This window comes from Carassius auratus, unplaced genomic scaffold (assembly GCF_003368295.1).
Source record: "Carassius auratus strain Wakin unplaced genomic scaffold, ASM336829v1 scaf_tig00215842, whole genome shotgun sequence".
Lineage (NCBI taxonomy): Eukaryota > Metazoa > Chordata > Actinopteri > Cypriniformes > Cyprinidae > Carassius > Carassius auratus.
The window spans coordinates 44,673-69,939 of record NW_020528269.1 but is presented as its reverse complement, the minus strand read 5'-3'; the positions used below and the strand labels follow the sequence as shown (position 1 = coordinate 69,939).

General features: G+C 39.6%; 1 protein-coding gene across 1 annotated transcript; it reads right to left on the bottom strand.

Moving 5' to 3' along the window:
* Positions 1-25,267, bottom strand: LOC113096004 (zinc finger protein 501-like). Its single transcript, XM_026261379.1, has 2 exons — positions 24,798-25,267; positions 1-1,794 (listed from the first exon to the last, which is right to left on the bottom strand). The coding sequence occupies exons 1-2, from the start codon at positions 25,039-25,041 to the stop codon at positions 476-478; spliced, it is 1,563 nt and encodes a 520-aa protein (XP_026117164.1). The 5' UTR covers positions 25,042-25,267; the 3' UTR covers positions 1-475.

Below are 25,267 nucleotides of genomic sequence, written 5' to 3'. Positions count from 1 at the left end.
ATTGTTTCCTCAAAAAAAAATTTCCAATACGGGACTCGAGACTCGACTCGGACTCAAACACTGGGACTCGAGACTCGACAGTTGGTGACTCGACTACAACACTGAGATATATATAATTTCTGACAAAGTGAGCACACCGAAGGACTATGTGTGCATTGCTGCCGAAGGGTCACATGATCTTCCATGACCTTCCATGACATCATTGTTTCACAAAATATACGGATTGCCTGTACACATGAAAATGCAAAGGTGTAATTTTTAGATTCAGCCACTCTGGGACCCGGTTTAAAAAAAATATATAGTGATTTCACTCTCCCAAAATGCCGGATCCGCCTAGACGAAACACATATACCATACAAAATATTTACATATACAGCTAAACATGTCTCCATGTGTACAGGACCTTACTGTTATTGTTTTTTGTATAACTGTGTATAACAGATGACTGAATGAAACACTTCCCACGTACAGTGCATTAATACGGTTTCTCTCCAGTGTGGATCCTCTCATGTCTTTTCAGACTTGATAACTTACTATATCTCTTAACACAGTGTGTACACTTGTAAGGTTTCTCTCTAGTGTGGGTCCTCTCATGTGTTTTCAGATGTGATGAAACAATGAATCTCTTGTCACAGTGTGAACATTTATAAGGTTTCTCTCCAGAGTGGATCCTCTCATGTGTTTTCAGACTTCCCAACTGATGAAATCTCTTGTCACACTGTGAACACTTATAAGGTTTCTCTCCAGTGTGGATCCTCTCGTGTGCTTTCAGATTTCCTGAATGACTGAATCTCTGGCCACAGTGTGAACACGTATAAGGTTTCTCTCCGGTGTGAATCCTCACATGTATTTTCAGACTTGCTGAATGACTGAATCTCTGGCCACAGTGTGAACACGTATAAGGCTTCTCTCCATTATGGATCCTTTCATGTGATTTCAGGTTTGTTATCCCACTGAATCTCTTGTCACAGTGTGAACATTTATATGGTTTCTCTCCAGTGTGGATCCTCTCATGTTTTTTCAGATTTTGTAAACAATTCAATCTCTTGTCACAGTGTGAACACGTATAAGGCTTCTCTCCATTATGGATCCTTTCATGTGATTTCAGGTTTGTTATCCCACTGAATCTCTTGTCACAGTGTGAACATTTATACGGTTTCTCTCCAGTGTGGATCCTCTCATGTGTTTTCAGATATGGTAAATAATTGAATCTCTTGTCACAGTGTGAACACTTATAAGGTTTCTCTCCAGTGTGGATCCTCTCGTGCTGTTTTAAATTGCTCACTGAACTAAAAGTCTTTTTACACTCAAAGCACATGTACTCTCTCACACTAGTATGTATTTTCTGATGTACCTTCAAACTTAGTAGATTCAATAAACTCTTACCACACAAATTACATGAATGTGGTTTCTCCTTTGAATGAAATTCATAGTGTTTCTTAAGAAGTGAAGCCCATAAAAACATTTCACCACATTGATCACATGTGTACGGTTTCTCTCCAGTGTGGATCTTCATGTGTCTCTTAAGGTTTGCTGATTGTTTGAAACTCTTCCCGCACTGATCACAAGTGAAAGGTTTCTCTACAATATGAATTCTCATGTGACGCCCATAACTTGCTTTGTGTGTGAAACTCTTTCCACACTGAGTGCAGGTGAATGATTTCTTGACTCTTTTTTTCTTTATTTCTTTCTGTATGGTTTGAGTGCAACTCAAAGATTTTCCTCCAGTTTTAATATGCTTTTTCTCCTCAACTTCACTTGATTCTTCATTCGCCCCTTTCTCTTCAATGAACTCTGAAATAAAAGTAAAAATTATTTATGTTAATTTATTAAAAGCTGAGAAAAGTGAACATAAAAGTGACCCCATTCAATGTTTAACGTCTGTAAATACACAATTAACTTTTTTTTTTTTGAGATTTAATCACAATATATAAAGTGCAAAAGAACTATAAAGACCCATAGGTAGCACTTTACAATAAGACCTCATTAGTTAACATTAGTTGATGCATTAACATTCACAATGAACAACTGCTACATTTGCGAAGTTATTCATCTTTGTTAAAGTCTTAGTTCATGTTAGCTCATTAAATAAAACAGTTGCAACATTCAATTTTACCAATGTGATATTAAATAATTGGAATAAATAAGATTAATTAATGTTCAGATTAATTTTTCTTTGGTCGTTTGTGCTAACTAATGAATAACTAATGAAGCCCTAATGTAAAGTGTCAATGAAAAATTAAGAATCAAAACATTTAAAACAATATTCTAGGGCATGTTGTAGTCCAGATTAAAATGGAAAAAAAAGATTGTAAATAAGTAGCCTAGTCTAAATATAGTATTTGGCTCTGTGATAAACACCATAGCAAATACACAAATCTGAATGGGTATTTAAAATTATTTAAATAAGTTATAGAAAGTAGCACAGCTGCTTTATTTATGGGATTCCAGGGTAAGGGCTGCATTTTCTGTAGTTTATCGCCATCTGTTGTCAGAGAGTGAATGTGTTTTCTTTCTCTCATGTGTTCCCCATGTGCTTCTCATGCATGCTTGTTTGCATCAGAGCACACATGCTCTTTCAAGCAGCATACAGCAGTGTTGTGAATTTTGAACAGTAGTTGGAAATAGAATTCTTAAAATGCATTTCAAATTTCTGAATAATTTGAAAGTGCCCGTGATAACAATTAGGTATGTCCCGATCCGATCCACGACATCGGTATTATGGAGATTTTTGCCCAGAACGCTAGATCGTGGTTCAGAGGGAAGAAAAAAAACATGATCCAATACATAAGTCTGATAACAATCCAACACAAACAATGGGAAAATCTAGCTTAAACCATTGCCTAAAAGCGTGAATATTAGCATTTCCGTTGTTGCGATATCCAGTCAAACGCAGCTTGTCACGTGATAACAGTAGTAGCCAATTATAGTGACATGAGTATGAGAGATCGCTAACTTACAGAATAGCCATGTTAGCGGTTTGGAAGTATTTTAATCTTAAAGAGGAAAAAAGTCCAACGGTCGAAAGCAAAATTTGCTACGCATTTTGAGCCCCTGCCCACGATTTCTTCAGAGAGAAGGGGTGTGCATTATGAATATTTTTGATCGTGGATGATAAAAATGTCTCCACAATCTGCTTTTGAAGAAATATTTTTGTATTATGCTGCAGTACCCATATTCTATCCATGGAATGAATATACTGCGACAGCCAACATATCCAGGACTATAGACACAGGTATTTACTGTGACCACACTGGCCGATACCGATTAATTAACCGATAGTTTTTAAAATGGATACTAAAAAAAAAAAAAAAAAATTAAATAGTGCTTTATTTACAAAAATGATTTTCCATTATTTATTTTTCCTGGATTCTGTTATTTTTGTTTTGTTTTACTCCACTCCTTTTTAATTGTTAAATTAAAGTTTATTAATCATAATGCAAGTCTAATTAGTTAACAAAAATTACATGATTGAAATGAAAGGTTTTATTTTTTTCTTACCATATTTTGTTTTTGTTACCAAATTCTGTTATAGCATGTTTAATTATTTGAATGCATAAAACAACTTAATTTGTTTCTTAAAGAAGCCTAATGGTTTTCCCCTCAAAAATTCTGTGTATTTGGATTTTTATTGTTTTCAAATCAAGGCATGAAACATTAATTTTATTTGTCTTTTAAATTACTGAAAATTAAGTAAACATTCTTTTTTGGCAAACAAAGGGGATTTACTTTTGAAATGAAAACATGGAAGATATTTTGTGTGATTCTTCCTTAAAAGAATAATGTTTGTTTCATTTTAGTAGCAGTAGTAGTAGTAGGCTATGTACATTCTACTGAACAATAGACTTCAAAATCGGACTTTTATTTTGATGGGTTTACGTGATTACCTTTACAGCTTTTGCTCAAATCAAACGGTCAGATTCTCATGAAGTCAAGAGCGCTAAACTGTGAATTTGGTTTTTATGAATGGATTCCGTGATTCAGTTCACGTTTTCTGCATTGCGGGAAACCATAGGACCCGACATTCATCCCAGCACAATGTTTACTCTCACACTTAAACTGCTTGTTGTTATTGATTATCTAATGAAAATAAAAAAGCAGCGCTGAGTTTAGCAAGACTCAACGGTATCATACACACTCCGGACGCATCCGCATGTAAAAGCATACTACCGCGTGTGTAGCCACATGACTCTGCTCTTTCCAGTCAGTGGCATAAAAGCAAAACACGAATGTGAACGCCGGTTCAACACATACTGATGGCCTTGCATCTTCACTAAACTTTGTCAGTTCTATTTGTTTTATGGTTTGGACATTCAACCGATTAGATGATCGAATGTGTATTATTATATCAAGCTACCATGTTCGCACTAGGGCTGTAAAAAAAAAAAAAAAAAATAGAATTTCGAATATTCATAGAATAAAAAAAAAATCCACATTTGAATGCAAAAATGTTACATTCAAATTGTAGGTGTCCTTTAAGAAGACAGCTTTGAGGCACACCCCGGGTACACTTCACATTCCGCGTTCTGTTCCACATGCAGTCACTTTTTCCCAATTGACCTCAACACTTTGTTTTCATCAGTGGAAGTGCATTAGCATGGTTTAAATCGTACTTATATGACCGGCCATCAGTTCGTAGCAATGAATGAAGTTGTATCATATCGATCACAAGTGCAGTATGGAGTACCTCAAGGCTCAGTACTAGGGCCGCTACTCTTCACGCTTTATATGTTACCCTTGGGAGATATCATCAGGAAACATGGTGTTAGCTTTCACTGTTATGCTGATGATACTCTGCTCTATATTTCTTCGCGGCCCAGTGAAACACACCAATTTGAAAAACTAATGGAATACATAGTCAATATAAAAAAACTGGATGACAGTGACAGATGACAGTATTTCTTACTGCTAAATTCTGAAAAGACAGAGGTGTTAATTATAGGACCTAAAAACTCTGCTTGTAATAACCTAGAACACTGTCTAAGACTTGATGGTTTCTCTGTCAATTCTTCGTCATCAGTTAGGAACCTAGGTGTGCTATTTGATCGCAATCTTTCCTTGGAAAGCCACGTTTCTAGCATTTGTGAAAATGCATTTTTCTATCTCAAAAATATATCTAAATTACGGCCTATGCTCTCAATGTCAAATGCAGAAATGTTAATCCATGCATTTATGACCTCAAAGTTAGATTATTGTAATGCTTTATTGGGTGGTTGTTCTGCACGCTTAGTAAACAAACTACAGCTAGTCCAAAATGCAGCAGCAAGAACCAGGAAGTGTGACCATATTAGCCTGGTCCTGTCAATGCTTCTCTGGCTCCCTATCAAACATCGTATAGATTTTAAAATATTGCTTATTACTTATAAAGCCCTGAATGGTTTAGCACCTCAGTATTTGAATGAGCTCCTTTTACATTATAATCCTCTACGTCCACTACTAGGGATGTGCAACAGTGATCGAGTACTCGACCGCGACAGCGATGATCGATCACATGAACGATGATCGAAATTATTATTATTTTTTTATTATTGATTATGGCAGCACGTTGGGCGGCTCCCTGATCTCTGATTGGTTAGCTTCCCACTTGATACCTCAAAAGACGTTAGAAGACAGATAATCATGGCCTCAAAGTCACATAGTGATGGCTGGCTTCCCTTTGAGAAGAACGATGAAAATACAGTTCAGGGTAAGCTGTGCAGCGCCAAGCTGTCACACACATCTACAACAAATATAATCCACTATCATCTAAAATGTTTACATAAAATATTTGGCGATAACAGAGCGGAACCCAGACGAGCATTGAATCACTTGCCGTAAGACTTAAATGCAACGCAGGCAGAACTGAGAAGACCACAAAGCTGTTCGCTGAAATGGTGGTGAAAGATTTGCTTCCCATTAGTTTCAGGGACAGAGAAGGTTTACTTGTGAAGTGGTGTCTGGCTGTTCCTGCAACATCTGTTCCAGCAGAGCGAATTTATTTCGCTAAATGTGAACAGGCTGCGCACTCGGCTCTCATCTGAGCACGTAGACCACCTTATCTTTTTGAATAGACATTTGAATGTTTCACTGGTCGTGGTAAATATAATATCAATTTTTTTTATATAATTATTATTTTAGTTTTGAGTTTTAGCCATAGTTAAAATATCTAGGCTATTGGTCTCTGTTTTATACCTTAGAATAGTTGTTTGGTGAACTTTTTTCTTATCTTTTAAAAACTACATTTCACCGCTGGATCAAATATGCTGCTAAAGTTATACTGGAAGACAATGTTTTGTTAAAAAAAAAAATGCAGTTGAATAAAGTAGCAAAAAAAGAAAAAGTATCTTTGTGTGTTAATTTTTAAAACACAGACAAATAATGAAATGGTCTTTATAAAATAAAAATGCACTGGATATATTTGTAGCCTATTAAACATATTCGTAGAGATGACGAAAATTATTTGTTTGTAATAGTTTTTATCTTAAATATATTTTAAATCTTATTCAATTATTTAGCAATAATCAGTGATTTCCATGCTGTTAAATAATATTTTGGTTGATCAGAAAGTGCAAATTGAATACAAAATATTAATTAAATATTATAATACTACATAAGAAATAACGATAGTGACACTAATGTGAATTTATTGTACTTTCATGTTTGTAAAGCGCAATCCGAGTTACACTTTCGGTCAAGTTCACATCTGCATCGGCGATTTTTTTTTTTTTTTCAGATAAAAGTTGCAAGAGCTAGTCTATATCTGAGTAATTAACATGAACAATTATGCTGAAATAGCTGCATATCAGAGATTCGTTTCATGCTCATATAAGCAATGCCGGATAATGATATTGCTCTTAAATGTTTTATTTTTCTATTATTATTGTTAATTTCTTATTAATGATGTTATAATAATGCAGCCGAGCTTTTTTTTCCGTCATATTTGTGGGCATAATTCAATTCATATGGCTTCGAAAACGCGCAGGTGGTTTATGGAAAATAAAACTTAACTTAAAAATACAGCTTTATAACAACTATTACACTTAATAACGTAGATGAAAATATAGCATAAATCTGCCATACATTTATAATGAGAACTTTATAGGAATCTATAGTAAAATCTGTCCTTGCCCATCTTTCAGCGCGCGGTCATGAAAACGCATCAGCGGGAGCTCGCGCGCTCTCTCTCTCTCTCTGTCTAACGCATAACTTAGCATCCTATTGTGCTGATATAAGTTGTTATGTTACGTCTGATATGTATCTCAGTTATCTGATTTATCATAGGACGTGCATAGAATTAGATTTTAATGAAATTGTGTTGCACGTAGACTTTTCAGACAATTACGGTTGCAAGATGAATTCAGAAATCCAGCCTCATCACTTCGCAGGAAGCCGAAAGCTAGTCACACTGCATACTGCAGTTGCTTACACTAGAGCTGAAGATCTTTGCCCGAACCCGATGGGACCCGATGGGTTCGGTAGGATTCGGGCTTATCATCTTACGCGGGCTCGGGTCGGGCTCGGCCTTGCGCTCCGGTTTGCGAGGTAAACGAACGGTCATGTGATGCGTTTCAATTAGTGCGAGAAAGATGCGAAAATGGATGCTGAGTAGGTGTAACGGAGGCTTGCCTCTGGCGATTACGTTTTGGTTGCACCAGCAACTAAAGCAAAGTCTGAGTTGTGGAAAAGTTTTGACCATGTTTATAATGAGAATAATGAGTGAATAATGATGCACCATCAGTGAGCGCATGAACGCGCTGAAGACATCTACAGTGGATTCAATATTTCCTCCACAAAAACATGCTGGTATAGCCAAATCTCTGTGAGTAAAGGTTTTTCAAATGATAACTAAATATGAATTGAGTCTTAAATGCATAATGTGGACAGAGTATTTATGCTAATGTTGGCATTCTTTTATTAAATGCCAGCTGCTAGTGGCGAAGCAAATCCGGCGGAGCCTTTATCTTAATTTCGTTATTTTTATTTGTGTGTTGGTCTATTTATAGGTTAAGTGAGCCTATGCCTATTTAGAGTGCTGAGATGTTACGATGTTACAGAGGACTTATTTTATTTCTTTATTCCAACTTCCAAGTGGCCTATAGTCTACGTTAGTTAGGCTCGGGTCCTATCGGGCCTAACTTTTAAGGCCCGATTACAGCTCCAGCTTACACCTCAAAAGGAACCCAGAGGTATACAACTTGGTCACCATCACGTTAGCCGCATTTCCATTGTCGGGCCAGTGTGAGCCAGGGCTTAAAACGGGCCGGGCCGGGCTAATAGCCTTGGGCCAGTAGCACCAAGGCCAGAATAATGCAGGGTTTCCACTGTCAAGCCAGAAGCTCCACTGCGCGTCACTAAAACACGCCCTTTACACACCTCTCAGAAACAACGTCACGCAACCTCATCATTTCACCAACAAAGATAAGTTATCAGAAAACTAATAAAAAATAAATTACTGGAACATGCGCGATCACACAGGAACATGATAAAAGTGGACGTTTGATTGCATGCTTTGTTAATTATTCAAATTCGAAAGCAACAATGTTTTAACTATAGAATAAGTGATACATTGATCATAATGATTTAATTCATCAGGACTCAAAGTTTATCATACATAAATACACTTATTTCTATTTTATTTATTTATTTAATTTATTTATTTAGATTAGATTAGATTCAACTTTATTGTCACTGCACATGTAGGTACAAGGCAACGAAATGCAGTTAGCATCTAACCAGAAGTGCAATAAGCAGTAAGTACAGAATAAAGGTCTATAATATGTACAATAACTATACAGGTAAGTATTATGGACATAATTTACAGATATTAAATACTATAAGCACGATATACAGATAGGTGTACTATGAACATACTATACAGATGGGCTATGTAAAAGTGTATGTACACTATAGGCAGAACTATGAACATAATTTACAGTATTGCAATGGACAGTAAAGTGCATAGAAAAAAAATATTTCAATGTGCAAATGGATTATACATTGTTCCTGGATGAACAGGCAGTAGTGCAAGTAATAACAAGTTACTTTTTGCTTGTTGTGAGTAAATAAATAAATCAGAGTGTTGAAGAGGGGGAGGAGTCTATGTGTGGTGTGGGGGGAGTTGAGGTGTGTCAGAGGGCAGAGTTCAGCAAGGAGACAGCTTTAGGGAAAAAGCTGTTCCTGAATCTTGTGGTCCTTGTCCGGAGGCTCCTGAAACGCCTTCCGGAGGGGAGGAGGTTAAACAGTTCGTGGTCAGGGTGAGAGGAGTCCTTGAGAATGCTGCGAGCTCGACGTAGACAGCGTTTCTTCTGGATGTCCTCAAGAGCAGGAAGCGGTGTCCCTGTGATGCGCTGGGCAGTTTTCACCACCCTCTGCAGTGCCTTGCGGTCAGCCACTGAGCAGTTCCCATACCAGACTGTGATGCAACTGGTCAGGATGCTCTCGATCGCACACCGGTAAAAGTTCACCAGGATGGTTGAAGACAACTGGTTCTTCTTCAGTGTCCTGAGGAAGAAAAGGCGCTGGTGAGCCTTTTTGACGAGGCTGGAGGTGTTTGTGGCCCAGGACAGTTCCTCCGAGATGGTGGTTCCCAGGAACTTGAAGCTGGAGACACGTTCAACAACCATCCCGTTAATGTGGATGGGGTCATGCGTGCTTCCTTTCTTCTTCCTGAAGTCCATAATGAGCTCCTTGGTCTTATTGGTGTTAAGGAGCAGGTTATTGTCAGCGCACCATGTGGCCAGGTGCTGTATCTCTTCCCTGTAGGCAGTCTCATCGTTGTCACTGATGAGGCCAATCACCGTGGTGTCGTCTGCAAACTTGATGATGGAGTTGGATCCATGCACAGGCTTGCAGTCGTGGGTGTAAAGGGAGTAGAGGAATGGGCTCAGCACACAGCCCTGTGGTACGCCAGTGTTAAGTGTGATGGTGGTGGAGTGGGTGTGGCCTGACCGAACATGCTGAGGCCTGTTGGTCAGAAAGTCCATAATCCAGTTGCAGAGGGAGCTGTTAATGTCCAGGTCTCCAAGTTTTGTGGTCAGCTTGGAGGGAATGACGGTGTTAAATGCTGAACTGAAGTCAACAAACAACATCCTAACATACGTGTTGTTATGGTCCAGGTGTGTGAGTGCAGAGTGCAGCACTGTGCATACTGCATCCTCTGTGCTCCTATTTCTGCGGTAAGCAAATTGGTGTGGGTCCAGTGTGGGTGGGAGGCAGTCTTTGAGATGTGCAAGGACCAGTCGCTCGAAGCACTTCATAATGATGGGTGTGAGTGCTACGGGGCGATAGTCATTGAGGCAGGTTGGGGAGGAGTGTTTTGGTACTGGCACAATGGATGTGGACTTAAAACATGTAGGCACAGTTGCTTGGATGAGGGACATGTTGAAAATGTCTGTGAAGACCCCTGCAAGCTGCTCTGCACATGCCCTAAGCACACGTCCAGGAATGCCATCCGGGCCAGCAGCCTTGCGTGCGTTGATCCGGCTCAGTGCAGTGTGGACATCTGTGGAGGTGAGTTTGAGAGGTTGGTGGTCTGAAGAGGCTGAGATTTTGGTGGCCGTCTCCTTGCTGTCGCTGTTGAAGCGAGCATAAAAGTCATTTAGCTCGTTAAGGAAGGAGACGTCCGTGACTGTTGGTGTGGAGTTGCTTGACTTGTAGTCACTGATAATCTGGATGCCCTGCCACATGCGTCGGGGGTCAGAGTTGGAAAAGTGTTCCTCTACCTTCAACTTGTAGCAGTACTTTGCCTTTTTGATGCACCTTTTCAGGTTAGCCCTGGATTTACTGTAGGCCTGAGCGTCGTCTGACCTGAAAGCGGTGTTGCAGGCTTTCAGCAGAAGTCGCACCTCCTTGTTCATCCATGGCTTCTGATTAGGGTATGTTGTTATCTGTTTTTCTGTTGTTACACTGTCAATGGTGGAGTTGATGTGATCCAGTACAGAGGAGGTGTAGATATCAATGTCCGTGTGAGAGCCACAGGCAGCCTGTGAAGCAAACATACTCCAGTCAGTGTGTTGAAACCTGTCTTGAAGTAAAGAGTCAGCTCCAGTTGGCCACACTTTGATGGTCCTCACTGATGGCTTCACACGGTTGATGAGGGGTGAATACTTAGGGGTGAGAAACAAAGAAAGGTGATCAGACTGTCCGAGGTGGGGGAGGGGGCTCGCGATGTAAGCTCCATTAATGTTTGTATAAACATGATCCAAAGTTTTGTCTCCTCTGGTGTGGCAGGAAACATGCTGGTGAAATTTGGGGAGTACTGTTTTTAATTTGCAGTGATTAAAATCACCCGCGACAATAAAAGCAGCCTCCGGGTGAGCAGTCTGTTGTTTACTAATGGCTGCATGAAGTTCGTTCAAAGCAAGCTTGGCATTAGCATCCGGTGGAATATAGACTGCGGTTATTATGGTGGAAGTGAACTCCCGTGGCAGATAAAAAGGTCTACATTTAACCATGAGAAACTCTAGGTTAGCTGAGCAGTGTCTCCCAACAATGACAGTGTTCGTACACCAAGCTTTGTTGACATAAATGCACAATCCACCACCTCTTGTCTTGCCTGAGTCATCTGCCGTTCTATCTGCCCGGAGCGTGTAGCGTCCTGCTAGCTCAATGGCATTGTTGGGTACGTCGCTGTGTAGCCATGTTTCTGTGAAAACCATGACATTGCAGTCCAGAAGTTTCTTACTGTGGGTGATGCGGAGTCGTAACTCATCCATTTTGTTCACCAGTGACCGCACATTAGCGAGAAAAATGCTGGGTAAAGAGAGCCGGAGCGGTGTTAGCTTTAGCTTAGCTCTTAGACCTCCGCGCTTCCCCCGCCTTTGTTTACGATCCCGACGCCGCCTGCGAGTACTTCCGCCCGGCCGGGTAGAGTGCGAAGCTTCGGGTGTTCTAGCGATCTCAGGGATGAGTCGAAGATTGGTGATAAAACTGCTGGTAAAGTCCTCACCGATATCCAAAAGCTCCTGTCGGGTGTATGATGTTAAAGCAAAGCTGTTCAGTACGAACAGACCCGAGATGAGCAGGAATAAAACTGCAAAATTGCAAAAACTGGAGAGACGCTGAGCCTCGCGATGTGTTCGCGCCGCCATCTTGGTCATTTATTTTTGGCACTTATGAAAATAGCCTGCTTATTCAGTCGAGTCCGTTTCTGTTTATTTGAGTTTTGAGCTGGCGTTAAAGCTGTTATCTTTATGAAATTATCTGCTGTGCAGACACTCTCTATTTTCATAAAAGCTCCCGAACAAAAATCATTATATTTTGATGATCTGCTACGTGGAGCTAAACTTTCGAGACGAGACTTATGACAGATAAAATATGTTAAATAAATACACAATTGTGATAAAGAATAAGCTGCTGATGTCTGATCTCTCCTGGTTGCATTTACCATGTTTACTATGGTAACGTTAATGTTTAGCGTGCATAATCTTTTACATCGCTTATAAAGATTTCTGTCTTGTTTAGTGATTATAATCTACATCGGATCAAGTTATTTCAAACATTCGCTACTGAGTAAGAGTGATTTTTGAACTCATCTGAGTCTTTAATGCTGGTGCTATAGCTGTTATCTTTCTGAAATGATCCGCGCTGATGCTCTCCAGACACGGAGAAACTCCGCCTTTTTTTCATAACCCCTCCTCTAGCCCCAGCTGGACCGCTTTGGCCCAAGGTTTTCGTCAGTCCAAAAAACCTTGGCCGTTGGCCCCGAGAAAGTCCCGAGGAGGCACGATCAAGCCCCGGAAGTGACAGTGGAAACGCGACTGGCCCTGGCACGCGGCTATTAAGGCATGACGAGAGAGCTGTTTGGGCACACATCGTGCCTGTTTTGGAAGATGTGATGCTGGAACGTAGCCAAGCCATTGACATACTGCATGTCATCAGTGATGGTCCCGTAACACAATACAGAAACAAAACCAACAGCTTTCTGTTAAGCCAAGTTCCCTTCACAATCAGGTTTAAATATGTAACTTGGAATTTCTCAGAAAGGTCACATGTCAAGGGAGCCCCAGACGGTGTTGGTAGTCAAAAGAACAGCAGACAAGTATGTTCTGAGAGGCAGTGATTTGCAATCTCCAATAGATTTCAAGGAGTTTCTATCCTCTCAAATAGGGACGAGAAATTCAAATGGATTGAAGAGTCAGATATTGAGGCCTACGACAAACTGCTACCTCCATCTGTCAAACCAGTTACAGGGAATCTAGGTACACACCAAGTCTTGTCATCATCACCAGGAGTGATCCTGCACAGAGACTTAAGTTGTTTCTGTTCATATCCTGAAGTGTGTTCTTGCCACAAATCAAAGAAGGTGGATTTTGGAAATACTTTGGAGACTGAATCAAATGATTCCTTTGAGGAAGAAGATTGATGCACACAAGGAAAATTTGTCATTGTGGAGTATGATGGCAGACCATATGTTGGGCAAGTCATGGAGGTTCATGGAGATGAACTAAAAATAAACTGCATGAAGCAAAAGAGTTAGAATTCGTTTGTGTGGCCGGAGAAACTTGACTGCATTTACTTTTCATGGCAGAAGATAATGATGATAATGATAATGATGTCATATCTGAACCGGAGCCAATGCACCGTGCTGCTCGACTCGCACCCCTTGATTGGTTGATGTTCAATTCTTGATTGATGAATGCTGTCACTTGCTAAGATGACCTCAGGACACTCTTAAAAATATTCTTGTTTGCCGTAACCCGACCGACCCTGACAATTTACCACAGACTCAATTATTTTTTTTTTATTTTTTTTTGCTTTTAGTCCGACCGACTTGCAGATTGTAAATTTTCGTTAAGACCACCCAACCATTGTTTCACTCTTCAAACAACTAATACAAATGCAATAAAATAGTATTAATTATATTTAAGTATTGTAAATATATAAATTGCCTTGGCCTACATACAAATGAAGGCTATCTTCTTTAATAAAAAAAAAAAAAAACCCTTGAGGTCATCTGTGTTTACGGATGTCACACTGTGGCCTGTGCGTTCGCTTCGTCTCATACTCTCACTCACTGTCAGAGTCAACGGTTCATGCTTGGTAATGATGGCTGTGGCTGCAGTAAACTAAATGTTCGCGGTCACTGCTCAAAGTCATACGGGTTCGGGCACCATAATACATCTAAAAAAAATCATTAAAACAGCTCGACAGCGCTTTAACTTGGCACGAAGTTCTGGAAAAACTGTGCCCAGATCTTTTCCCATCCTGCAACTGCAGCTTCGTACAAACACGCACAACAGCAAATAATACTTCTGCACAATGTTTCTCTTTTTACAACAGAAATGAGAATTCTGCCGGTATTCAGACAGTCTCATGCCTACAGATACAGATTCGGGCTAGAATCGCCTAGGGCTGTCAAAATAGCTGAAAAACTAAATACCAATTTTTTACTTAAATATGATCAAAATTCGAATTGTATTCAAATTTTAAATGCATAATTTCAGTTAGGGTGAAGAAAAGCTTTTTGCTTCTCTTCTGAGGTTCAAGCAAAATATTACTGCATGTTTATTCAAAGCATTAGAATACATGACTGTGAAAAAACATAATATTTAAAATAATGTTTATGAACCAATTATTATTAATTAAGTTGCTTAAACTATAAACAAAACAGCATCATGTATGCATGCATTGTTAAATAAATAAAAAGGGCGGAAAACCAGTTAGACAGGATACATTTTTTCATTTAAAAACAAGAGATGCAGTGGGATGGGGAACAAAAACCCATAATAAAGTCTCGAGATATTTTTAGAAAACTAAATTATTAAAATTCATTTTACATGTCTTTCTAAACATACGGCTCTCTTGTGCGAGATGCGAGTCCAACGGTGTCCCTCTAGAAAATGCACGAAATATGCATTCTGTGTGAACGGCTTGGTTTCCGTTTTGATGTAAACAAGATCTTCTCCACATTGATGTTCTTTTTTTTTTTTTTTTTTTAAGTGGCTTCAACTGGATAGGCTAACATAACCTTATAATGCAATGGCACATACATCGTCATCGCATCTCGTGCGCCACTGAAATACCTCAGACGGTGCGCGTACACAAGGTGAAAGATGAGACAGCAGATAGTTGTGTAGATACAGCTGTGCGTGCGGCAAGATGGAATGGAACACCGGGGCTCATAAAGCAGCTTCCTTAATGCACACCTAAAATTCAAATGCGCATTCGAATGTGGATTTTTATTTTAAATTCGATGAATATTCGAAAAATGGTTTAGAAAATCGCCTATGCGATTTTTGTTGTTGTTGTTGAAATTTAATCGTAAACACAGCCATGTTGAAGCCTGCAGTAAATGTTTTGCATTATGGCAGTCCACTCTGCTTATTGTTTTTCGAAAATGTTGCACTCCTATTTGTCATTTTGCACGTAACTTCACGCCAATAAATCATCAGAAATATTGGTCTTTACCAATATATTGAATCTTTACATTCCTCCTGCCTGTTGTCCGTTGATTTACCTATATTTGGTGTTATTTGCTGTATAAAACTTTAGACATGCATAATCGTCACTCAAATCAAACAGGATTTTTTTCACAAAAGTGACAACCCAAAAACCCGGTTTGTCTCCGCGATTGCGGAGAGGCACACGGTCAGAAGACAAAGTTACATGTCTAGCGTGGTAAAAATCTCCTGCCTCGTTCCTCGCAACACTAACACGCCTGCTAATTTCGCGCTGAACACTCTGACCCCGGGGAAATAGTGTTCACACCACTGACATTGGGCAAAGGACCATTTACATTGGGCAAAGGATTCACTGTTTGTGCTTTGTGTAGGGCTACACTTTCACTTTCAGTATAACCGTCATCTTCTGAATGCAGATATTCCCCTTCAGAATCAGGGTCCTCTCATACCTCTCAAAAAGACCTCTCATACTATCTTGCTCTATTCTTTTTCCATTCTATCTGTTTTCTCTTATTTTATTATATTATTTAAAACACCCTTGCTATGTCTACTGTCAAGCTAACTGAGACTTGTTATAGCACTTCTATATCATTCTTTTGTTAATTTTGATTGCTTCCATTGTCCTCATTTGTAATTGTCTGTCATGTTTATTTAAAAGTGCTCTTTACCTTTAACCCTAGCCAAACTGTAATAGTAGACTATAAATACCGTATTTTTCGGACTATAAGTCGCATCAGTCCAAAAATACGTCACGATGAGGAAAAAAACAATTCGCACTGGCCTATAAGTCGCATTTATTTAGAACCAAGAACCAAGAGAAAACAGTACCTTCTACAGCCGCTCTGTGTTCAGTGTAGACTACAGGAGCACTGAGCAGCATAGAGCGCCCTCTGGCGGCTGTAGACGGTAATGTTTCATTTTGGTTAATTTCTCTCGGTTCATGTCAAATTAATTTTGATAAATAAGTCGCACCTGACTATAAGTCACAGGACCAGCCAAACTATGAAAAAAAGTGCGACTTATAGTCCAGCAAATACAGTATATGCATTTATGGTGTAATTACTAAACTTTTGTGTCAATGCATGTTCACAGCACGTGCAGCTGAAACTAGCTTTTTGAAATTATACTACATGCCTGAACAAAACAAACAGAAGAAGCCCTGAATGAGATGCCTATTCAATCTCTGACAGCAGGAGGTACCTCTGGAACACCAGATACAGTATTTACTTGGTTACCGCTGTAAACAAAGCTCTGCTGAAACACTGCATCATGAACTATACAGAGACGAGATGAAAAGAAAATACCACGTAAACTTTTCAGAAGACAGTCAGCTCTCCTCAGAAACAAATTCATATATAACCCCAGTTGCAATAAGGCAAAAAACAGCCAGTTGCCGATCGCATTAAAGGCCATGTTGCAGGTTAACCACCACTGTCGATTAATGGGCACATAAATCACTCAAGATATATCACTTTTAAAATGTCTCAAAATGGTCTTAAAGACCAGTTTTTTACGTTTTTGGTATTAAAGTTTTTTTTAACGCAATTCGGTGATGACATCACGTTGGGGAGAAGTGGAGGAAAGCTAGCCTCAGCCTAGTATGATGCTGCGTTCCAGGCAAACCGTAACCTGTGTTTTTCCAACCTTAAACCCGTGAAAGTGCACTGGAATGGCAGTCAAACTAGGGGTTTGCACGGATAGTCAAACATTCAAAGATTCGTTCTGCTCTAATTATTTGAGAAATAAAAATAATATTCGAATTTCGCTATATTTTTGCTTGCCATAAAAAAAAAAGAAAAAAAAAAAAAGTCCACAATAAAACCTATTTGGTCGCTTTCTGTGATACTCCACGGCATATTTGAGGATGTATGCAAGCAAAAAAGAATTAACAAATGAATAAGAACTGCAGTCTTCTACAGTACTTCAAATATGCCGTGGAGAATCACAGAAAGCGACAGAATTGAAGAACATTGTTGCGGCATCTCTCAAGCAACGAATGAACACAGCTAACTTGCAGAATGCAGTGAAAACTCCTCTTCTCGTGTCTGCCCTAGAACCTCGGCTCAAACATCTCAGGTTTCTCTATGAAAACATGAGGGAAGAAAGAAAGAAACCTTTTTGGAACATTATCAGAACATTTTCCTTGATGCGAGTGGTGCGGATGCAGCCGCCGTCACCAACGATGAAGAGGATGTGGCAATGCCCACTCGTCGGAAAAGGCTGAGCCAGTTCTTCAGCGATGATTACAGAGAGTCCAGCTGAGACGAGTGGGAACAGTTCTTGCTGGAGCCATGTATTTCACAAGATGAGGAACACAAAGTGCTTCATAAAACTTATTTGCTTAGCACACCGTTAGCACACCGTTATTTGTGAGTCCCGACAACGACTGTGCCGTCAGAGCGCATTTTCTCTGCGGCCATTAGGCTACTTTGGAAATTGCTGTTTAATTCCGTTGACGACCTCCAGTCTGCGTTTTTGCATCCGTTAGCTGCTTGTTAATCACATAACGCTTCTATGTTCGTTCTTGGTGCCAACTATGGAAAAAAACTATCAATAAAAGGCTTATAATAAACCGCTGAAGGTTTAACTGCAACTGCTGCATTCAACTGTGTGACACGCGTGCACGCGAAGGGGAGTGCGATTTGTCCAGGGAGTCAGATTTCAGTACAACACCGGCCTTATTGTTAACAGAAGCCGACTTTCCCCCGATCATGTTTACATGCTCGTGTTTCTTAACAAGAACATGTAAAACAAAAAGTTTTTTTTATTTGTTACCTTTTTATTTATTTTTTGCTTTTAATCTGTACTTTTGTTTGTTTGCACGCATTGTTAAAGGTTCAAGCTTATTGTGTGTAAGCTTGTTCAAAGATGACGGAAACAATAAGTGTTGCTGAAAAATAACGTCTGTCTCATTAAACTTTATTTAAATAAACGAATATTCGAATATTAGTTTTTTGTGAGCTCAAATATTCGAATGTGATATTTGTGGAAAACGCCCATCCCTAAGTCAAACCTGTGACTTACCACCCGTCAACTCGTACTAGATCGATGTACTCCAAGTTCCAATGTACTACAGCCCCTATGGATAATACCCAACAACATAAAATATAATGGATAACAATTTAAATGTTTATTACCAACAAGCAAATTGCACAAATTCATTGAAAAATTAACCCTGCAACACGGCCTTTAAGGATCTGTGCACCGTCAGCATTACGTTAATTTCATCAAGAGGGCTCGCGGACAGCTGCACTTCCCGTGGTATTGCGCATGTGTCAAGCTCATCCGTCCGCGCTTATCTGTGGTTAATTATACTTTTGAAAGCTGTTGGAAAATAATAGTGCTTTTGAAACCATGAGATTTTCAAATCATGGTATACCTTGAAACCGGTAATCGGCCCATGCCTAGTAGGTATGTGTCGACAAACGATAGTATTGTGTATCAACGATAGTCAGAGATAGACGATAGCAGATGTGTCTGTCAATATTTAAGACAAAATTAGGATCATTCTCCTATTATTGTATTAAATTAATTATAATTATTATTTGTAGTTTTATTAGGCGGCCTATTAAAATTCAGCCTTTTTTAAGTGAAGAGGAAAGAGATGCAGTCTTCCAGTTTCTCATCCACATGCAACGGCTCACTCATCTGCTGACAAAACTTATGATGATGATGATAATGGCAACCCTGAATTGATGCCAGTTCTTCAAGCTGAAACCATTGAAAATGGTATGTGCACGTTGTAGTTAAACATTAGTCTATTATTTTTTGCCATTAACAGCTTGAAAATATGACACGTTATTTTATTTTATCAAGTAACAGCTGTAAGAGGCACACATTATATTTCTCTGACATTACTAAGCCATGCTTTTTTTTTTTTATTTTTATTTTAGAACATGTTCCTCCTTTCAAGAAATCAAAACCCTTGGAAGATCTCTTTGGTGAGACGGGACCTTCTGCACTGTGGACCCTAGCCAGACTATCAAGACCCCTCAAGAGCTGGCCCATGCTAAAGTTGTTTAGTACAGAGACACTGCATCTTTGAACTTGCAGTGTCCTCTCTCCTGAACATGTTGAACAGTTGATTTTTTTTTTTTTAAAGAAAAACCTCTCAAAAGCACTGTAGCACTTGTTCGAATCATGTCTTATGTTGTGTGAAAGATCAAATGTCAGAGAAGTTTAACAGTTTTATTTTTGTATTTTTTATATTAATTTGTTTCATTTCATTTATTTATTTAACTAGAGTACCTCAGTTATTTGCACTATTGCACATGTTGGCACAAAAGACTGGAAGGCTTTATTGACTGTTGCCATTATAAGCTTAACTGATTTTATCAATCCCCCATCGATACAAATTAAGAGCGTACTAACGATTTTTATAATTCTTGACAAAATTATAATATATTAAGTTTTGTTGGTTTTTTTTTTTTTTTTGCCTAGTTAGTTTTGCCTACGTTCCTATGGCCCAATGACGCTACGATGAGCATTTACTGCTTTAAAAAAAATGCGGGTCGGGTACAATATTTAATTGTTATATTTTGTGGTCCGAGTTGCGGGCGGGTAAGTTGAAAACATTGGTCGGGTACAGGTTATTAATACATTGACCTGCGCATCACTGGTGCGAGTGGATAGATTCGCGCTTGCGCATTATTTTAATGTGCTTTTACGTTACAATAATGCACTCTTGTTGCTGCTTTTGAACCGCTTACACATAGGCCTAACTTACTGTATACGCACTGCAGATGCGTACAGTGACCCTTGGGCAATAAATATATTGGGCAAAACATACAACACCTGAGGCATCGCTACAGTAAGCTAGAGATAAAGCTCTCATTGGTTTTCTTTTGGAAATATGTTTAAAATTTATACTGAATGCATTTATGACTGTAAAGCATGTCTTTGTGTGTCAAAATCTTGATTAAAATCGAAATCGCAAAATTGATCAAAAAAATCGTGATAGTTTTTTTTTTCCATATTGCACAGCCCTACTGGTGATGACCAAAATCACGTTTTAGCTTTCTGTATTGGTTAGTCCTCCAATTTGCGTAAGCTCTTTAGTTACAATAGGAGGCTATTTCTAATGCTATAATTATTTCTGTTGTCTATGAAAGAAAGGCAGGAAAAATTAGCCTAGACAAGCACTTTATAGTGTTTTTTTCCCTTCCCAGATGCCCGATTACAGTCAAAAAATACCTAAACAATCAGAATCAGAATCAGAAAGAGCTTTATTGCCAAGTATGTTTGCGCATACAAGGAATTTGTTTTAGTGACATAAGCTTCCAGTACACAGAGACACCAACACACAGACAAAAAAAAAAAAAAAGGTAGTCAAATAAATAAGTGTATAAACAATTGTGCTATAAATGATAATGGGATAGGATTGAAAAAGATGCAGGGATGTACTAGGATGGAGGGGTAACAAATAAATATAAGGATGTTGCACTTTTGTTTGCATAAGCATAAGTGGGGAACATTTAACTGTTCATGAGGTAGATTGCCTGGGGGAAGAAACTGTTTTTGTGCCTTGCTGTTCTGGTATTTGCGGCTCTGAGACGCCGGCCAGATGGCAAAAGTTCAAAAATGGGGTGACTTGGATGTGAGGGATCCAGAGTGATTTTATGAGCCCTTTTCCTCACTCTGGATGTATACAGTTCTTGAAGGGTGGGCAGGGGAGCACCAATAATCCTTTCAGCAGTCCGAACAGTTCTCTGTAGTCTTCTGATGTCCGATTTTGTTGCTGAGCCAAACCAGACAGTTATAGAAGTACACAGTACAGACTCAATGACGGCTGAGTAGAACTGTTTCAGCAGCTCCTGTGGCAAGTTAAACTTCCTCAGCTGGCGAAGGAAATACAACCTTTGTTGGGCCTTTTTTACAATGGAGTCAATGTGATTGTCCCACTTCAGGTCCTGAGAGATAGTGGTGCCCAGGAACCTGAATGACTCCACTGCAGTCACAGGGCTGTTCATGATGGTGAGTGGGGAAAGTGCAGGGGGGTTTCTCCTGAAGTCCACGATCATCTCCACTGTTTTGAGCGTGTTCAGCTCCAGGTTGTTAAGACTGCACCAGACAGCCAGCTGCTCAACCTCTTGTCTGTAAGCAGACTCATCACCGTCCTGAATGAGGCCGATGACTTTAGTGTCATCTGCAAACTTCAGGAGCTTGACAGAGGGGTCTTTAGAGGTGCAGTCGTTGGTGTAAAGGGAGAAGAGCAGAGGGGAGAGAACACATCCCTGAGGGGCGCCAGTGTTGGTGGAGCAGCTGTTTGATGTGAATTTCCCCAGTCTCACTAACTGTTGCCTAGCTGTCAGAAAGCTGGTGATCCACCGACAGATAGAGCTAGGAACAGAGAGCTGGGTCAGTTTGGTCTGGAGGGTTGTTGGGATGATGGTGTTGAAAGCCGAACTAAAGTCAACAAACAGGATCCTCACATAAGTCCCTGTTTTGTCCAGATGTTGCAGGATGAAGTGCAATCCTATGTTGATTGCATCATCCACGGACCTGTTTGCTCGGTAAGCAAACTGCAGGGGGTCCAGTAAGGGTCCAGTGATGTCCTTCAGATAACCCAGAACCAGTTTTTCAAACGACTTCATGACGACAGACGTTAGAGCCACAGGTCTGTAGTCGTTAAGTTCTGTTATCTTGGGTTTCTTTGGGATGGGGATGATGGTGGAGCGTTTGAAGCAGGAAGGTACTTCACACAACTCCAGGGATCTGTTGAAGATCTGTGAAAAGATGGGGGCCAGCTGGTCAGCACAGATTTTCAGACAGGCTGGTGTAACACCATCTGGGCGTGGTGCTTTTCTTCTTTTGTTCTTCTTGAAGACCTGGCGCACATCATCTTCACAGATTTGAAGAGCAGTAGGTGTGGAACGGGGGATTGCAGGAGGTGTTAATGGTTGTGCAGGGAGATGGTCAGAATGGGTGTTGGGGATTTCAAATCTGCAATAAAACTCATTCAGGTCGTTAGCAAGCCGTTGATTAGCCTCAGTGCAAGGGGATGGTGTCTTGAAGTTTGTGATGGCCCTCAGTCCTCTCCAAACTGAAGTTGAGTCGTTGGAAGAAAACTGGTCTTCCAACTTTTTAGCGTAGTTCTTTTTAGCCGCTTTGATCTCTTTGTTCAGTGTGTTCCTGGCCTGATTGTACAAGACCCTGTCCCCATTTCTGTAGGCATCCTCTTTGGCCTGACGAAGATGTCTGAGTTTTACTGTAAACCATGGCTTATCGTTGTTGAATGTTAAATAAGTCCTGGTAGGAATGCAAACATCCTCACAGAAACTAATATAGGATGTTACAGTCTCTGTGAGTTCGTCCAGATCGGTGGTAGCAGCTTCAAAAACACTCCAATCAGTGAGGTCAAAACAAGATTGTAAATCCTGCTCCGTTTCGCTGGTCCATCTCTTCACAGTCCTTACTACAGGTTTAGCAGATTTAAGTTTCTGTTTGTAGGATGGTATAAGATGAATCAGACAGTGATCAGAATTTCCCAAAGCTGCTCGTGGAACAGAGTGATATGCGTCCTTTATTGTGGTGTAGCAGTGATCCAATATATTACTGTCTCTGGTGGGACATGTAACATGCTGTCTGTATTTTGGCAGTTCACGGGAGTGATTGGCTTTATTAAAGTCCCCCAGAATGATTAAAACAGAGTCCGGGTGTTGTTGTTCTGTCTCTGTGATCTGATCAGCAAGTTTCTGTAAAGCTGAGCTCACGTGCGCTTGCGGATGGATGTAAACACTAACCAGAATGAACGAGTGAAACTCCCGCGGCGAACAGAACGGCTTGCAGTTGACAAACTGCATTTCTAGATCAGGACAGCACATCTTCTTTAACACAGTTACATCTCTACACCACCGCTCATTGATGTAAAAGCATGTCCCGCCGCCGCGCGATTTCCCCGTGGATTCTGATTCGCGATCCGCTCTGAACAGCTGAAAGCCCGGCAGATGGAGCGCGCTGTCCGGTATGGCGTCATTCAGCCAGGTTTCCGTGAAACACAGAGCAGCAGAGTGAGAGAAATCCTTATTTGTCCGAGAGAGCAGAAGGAGTTCGTCTGTTTTGTTGGGTAGAGAGCGGAGATTTGCCAGATGGATGCTAGGCAACGGCGTTCGAAATCCGCGCTTCCTGAGTCTGACGAGCGCTCCCGCTCGTTTCCCCCATCTGCGCGTCCTGAAGCGTTTGATCAGCGCCGCCGCTCCTCCGATAACAACGTTCAGTAAAACGTCTGAATAATTGAAAATTAACGGAAAAACATCTTGTGGTGTGTTCTGCCGAATGTTCAGCAGTTCATCCCTGGTGAAACTGATAGTGTTTGTTAAACAAAAAACAGGAAAAACGAACAAAAACAGTACAAACACTGGAGAGCCAAGCACTGAAGCAGCCATGCGCGGCGCCATCGAGTACAGAAAAAACAATGACAGTCAGAACACAAGCTATTATGAAAGGTATAAGAGGCAATTTTTGTTATCGCATGAATAAATACTATTTGTTTAAGTTTGTTATTTGCCCAATTAACGACAATAACATTTTTAGATTTAAACTGTTTTATTTACAGATTCCTAAAATATTTTACTTTCTCTTTTTATTATGGTAGGTGGTCTAATAAATTGTTACGCACTGCATGTTTTCATGGCGTTAAATTGGCATGTTTGTTTGAAAGACATTTGGCAGAATTTAAAAAAAAAAGTGTGTGTCAAAATAAAGAAAGAAAATTTGGCTTCTTTTTCAGCTTTAAGAAATATATATATATATATATATATATTTTAATCGGCCAACTAATAGATTGCCAAAATAATTCTTAGTTGCAGCCCTAAATATAACAATTTAAATAATGTATTATATTCATGCTTTTATGAGAAACAATGTTTAATTTGGTCACTGGCTTGATTTTTCACACACACACACACACACGCACACACACACACACACATTAACACTCGAGACAAATAAAATCTGACTGAACTTGAATAATTACACATCAGAAATCAGTGATTACAGATCAGACATTAGAATGAACAAGTTTATTTCGATGTTGTGACAATGCACTGTGTGCTGTATGTGTTGTGAGATGTGTGCGTTATCTGAAAGCGGAATAAATAATCTTTCCATTGATGTATGGTTTGTTATGATGAGACTGTATTGGGCCGAGATACAGCTATTTGCAAGATATCTGGAATCTGAGCGTGCAAAAAAAAGTTAAAAAAATGAGAAAATAACCTTTAAAGTTATTCGATAGTTATATGATTACAAAACACAAAAATAAAAGTATCCTCAGTGTCAGTTCAGTCACATTCCCATAAGAACTTTGAAACATGGATTTAAGAAAATGTAATGTTAGTTATGGTTTTATATTTACACAAAGGATATGTGAATGTACTACATTTGTCTTTAATGACTGTTTGAAGAATAAAAACCTACCTCCTTGTTCCTCGTGTTTTATTCTGCAGATTTCTGACTCCTCGTGTTTTATTCTCAATATTTCTGGTTCCTCTTCTTTTATTCTGCAGGTTTCTGGTTCCTCTTCTTTTATTTTCCAGGTTTCTTGTTCCTCTTCTTTTATTTTCCTGGTTTCTGGTTCCCTGTGTTGTATTTTCCAGGTTTCTGGTTCCTCTTGTTTTATTTCACTCGTGCTTTCCTCACTCTCCTCTTTAACAAACTCCATATTCACAGCAGATCTCAGTTCAGCTGATATTCCTCCAGAATTTTCTGCTTGATTCAAAATTTAGACACGACTGTAATGATGAGAATATTTCAGGTATTTAATGACCTGATTCAAAAACTGTATTTTTTCCACTTACAGAAACAACATATTTCTAACAGTTTGTATTAAACTAGCACCACGACAAAACAACAGAGAGCGCGGTGAAACTAATCCTCTTCTTCTGAGG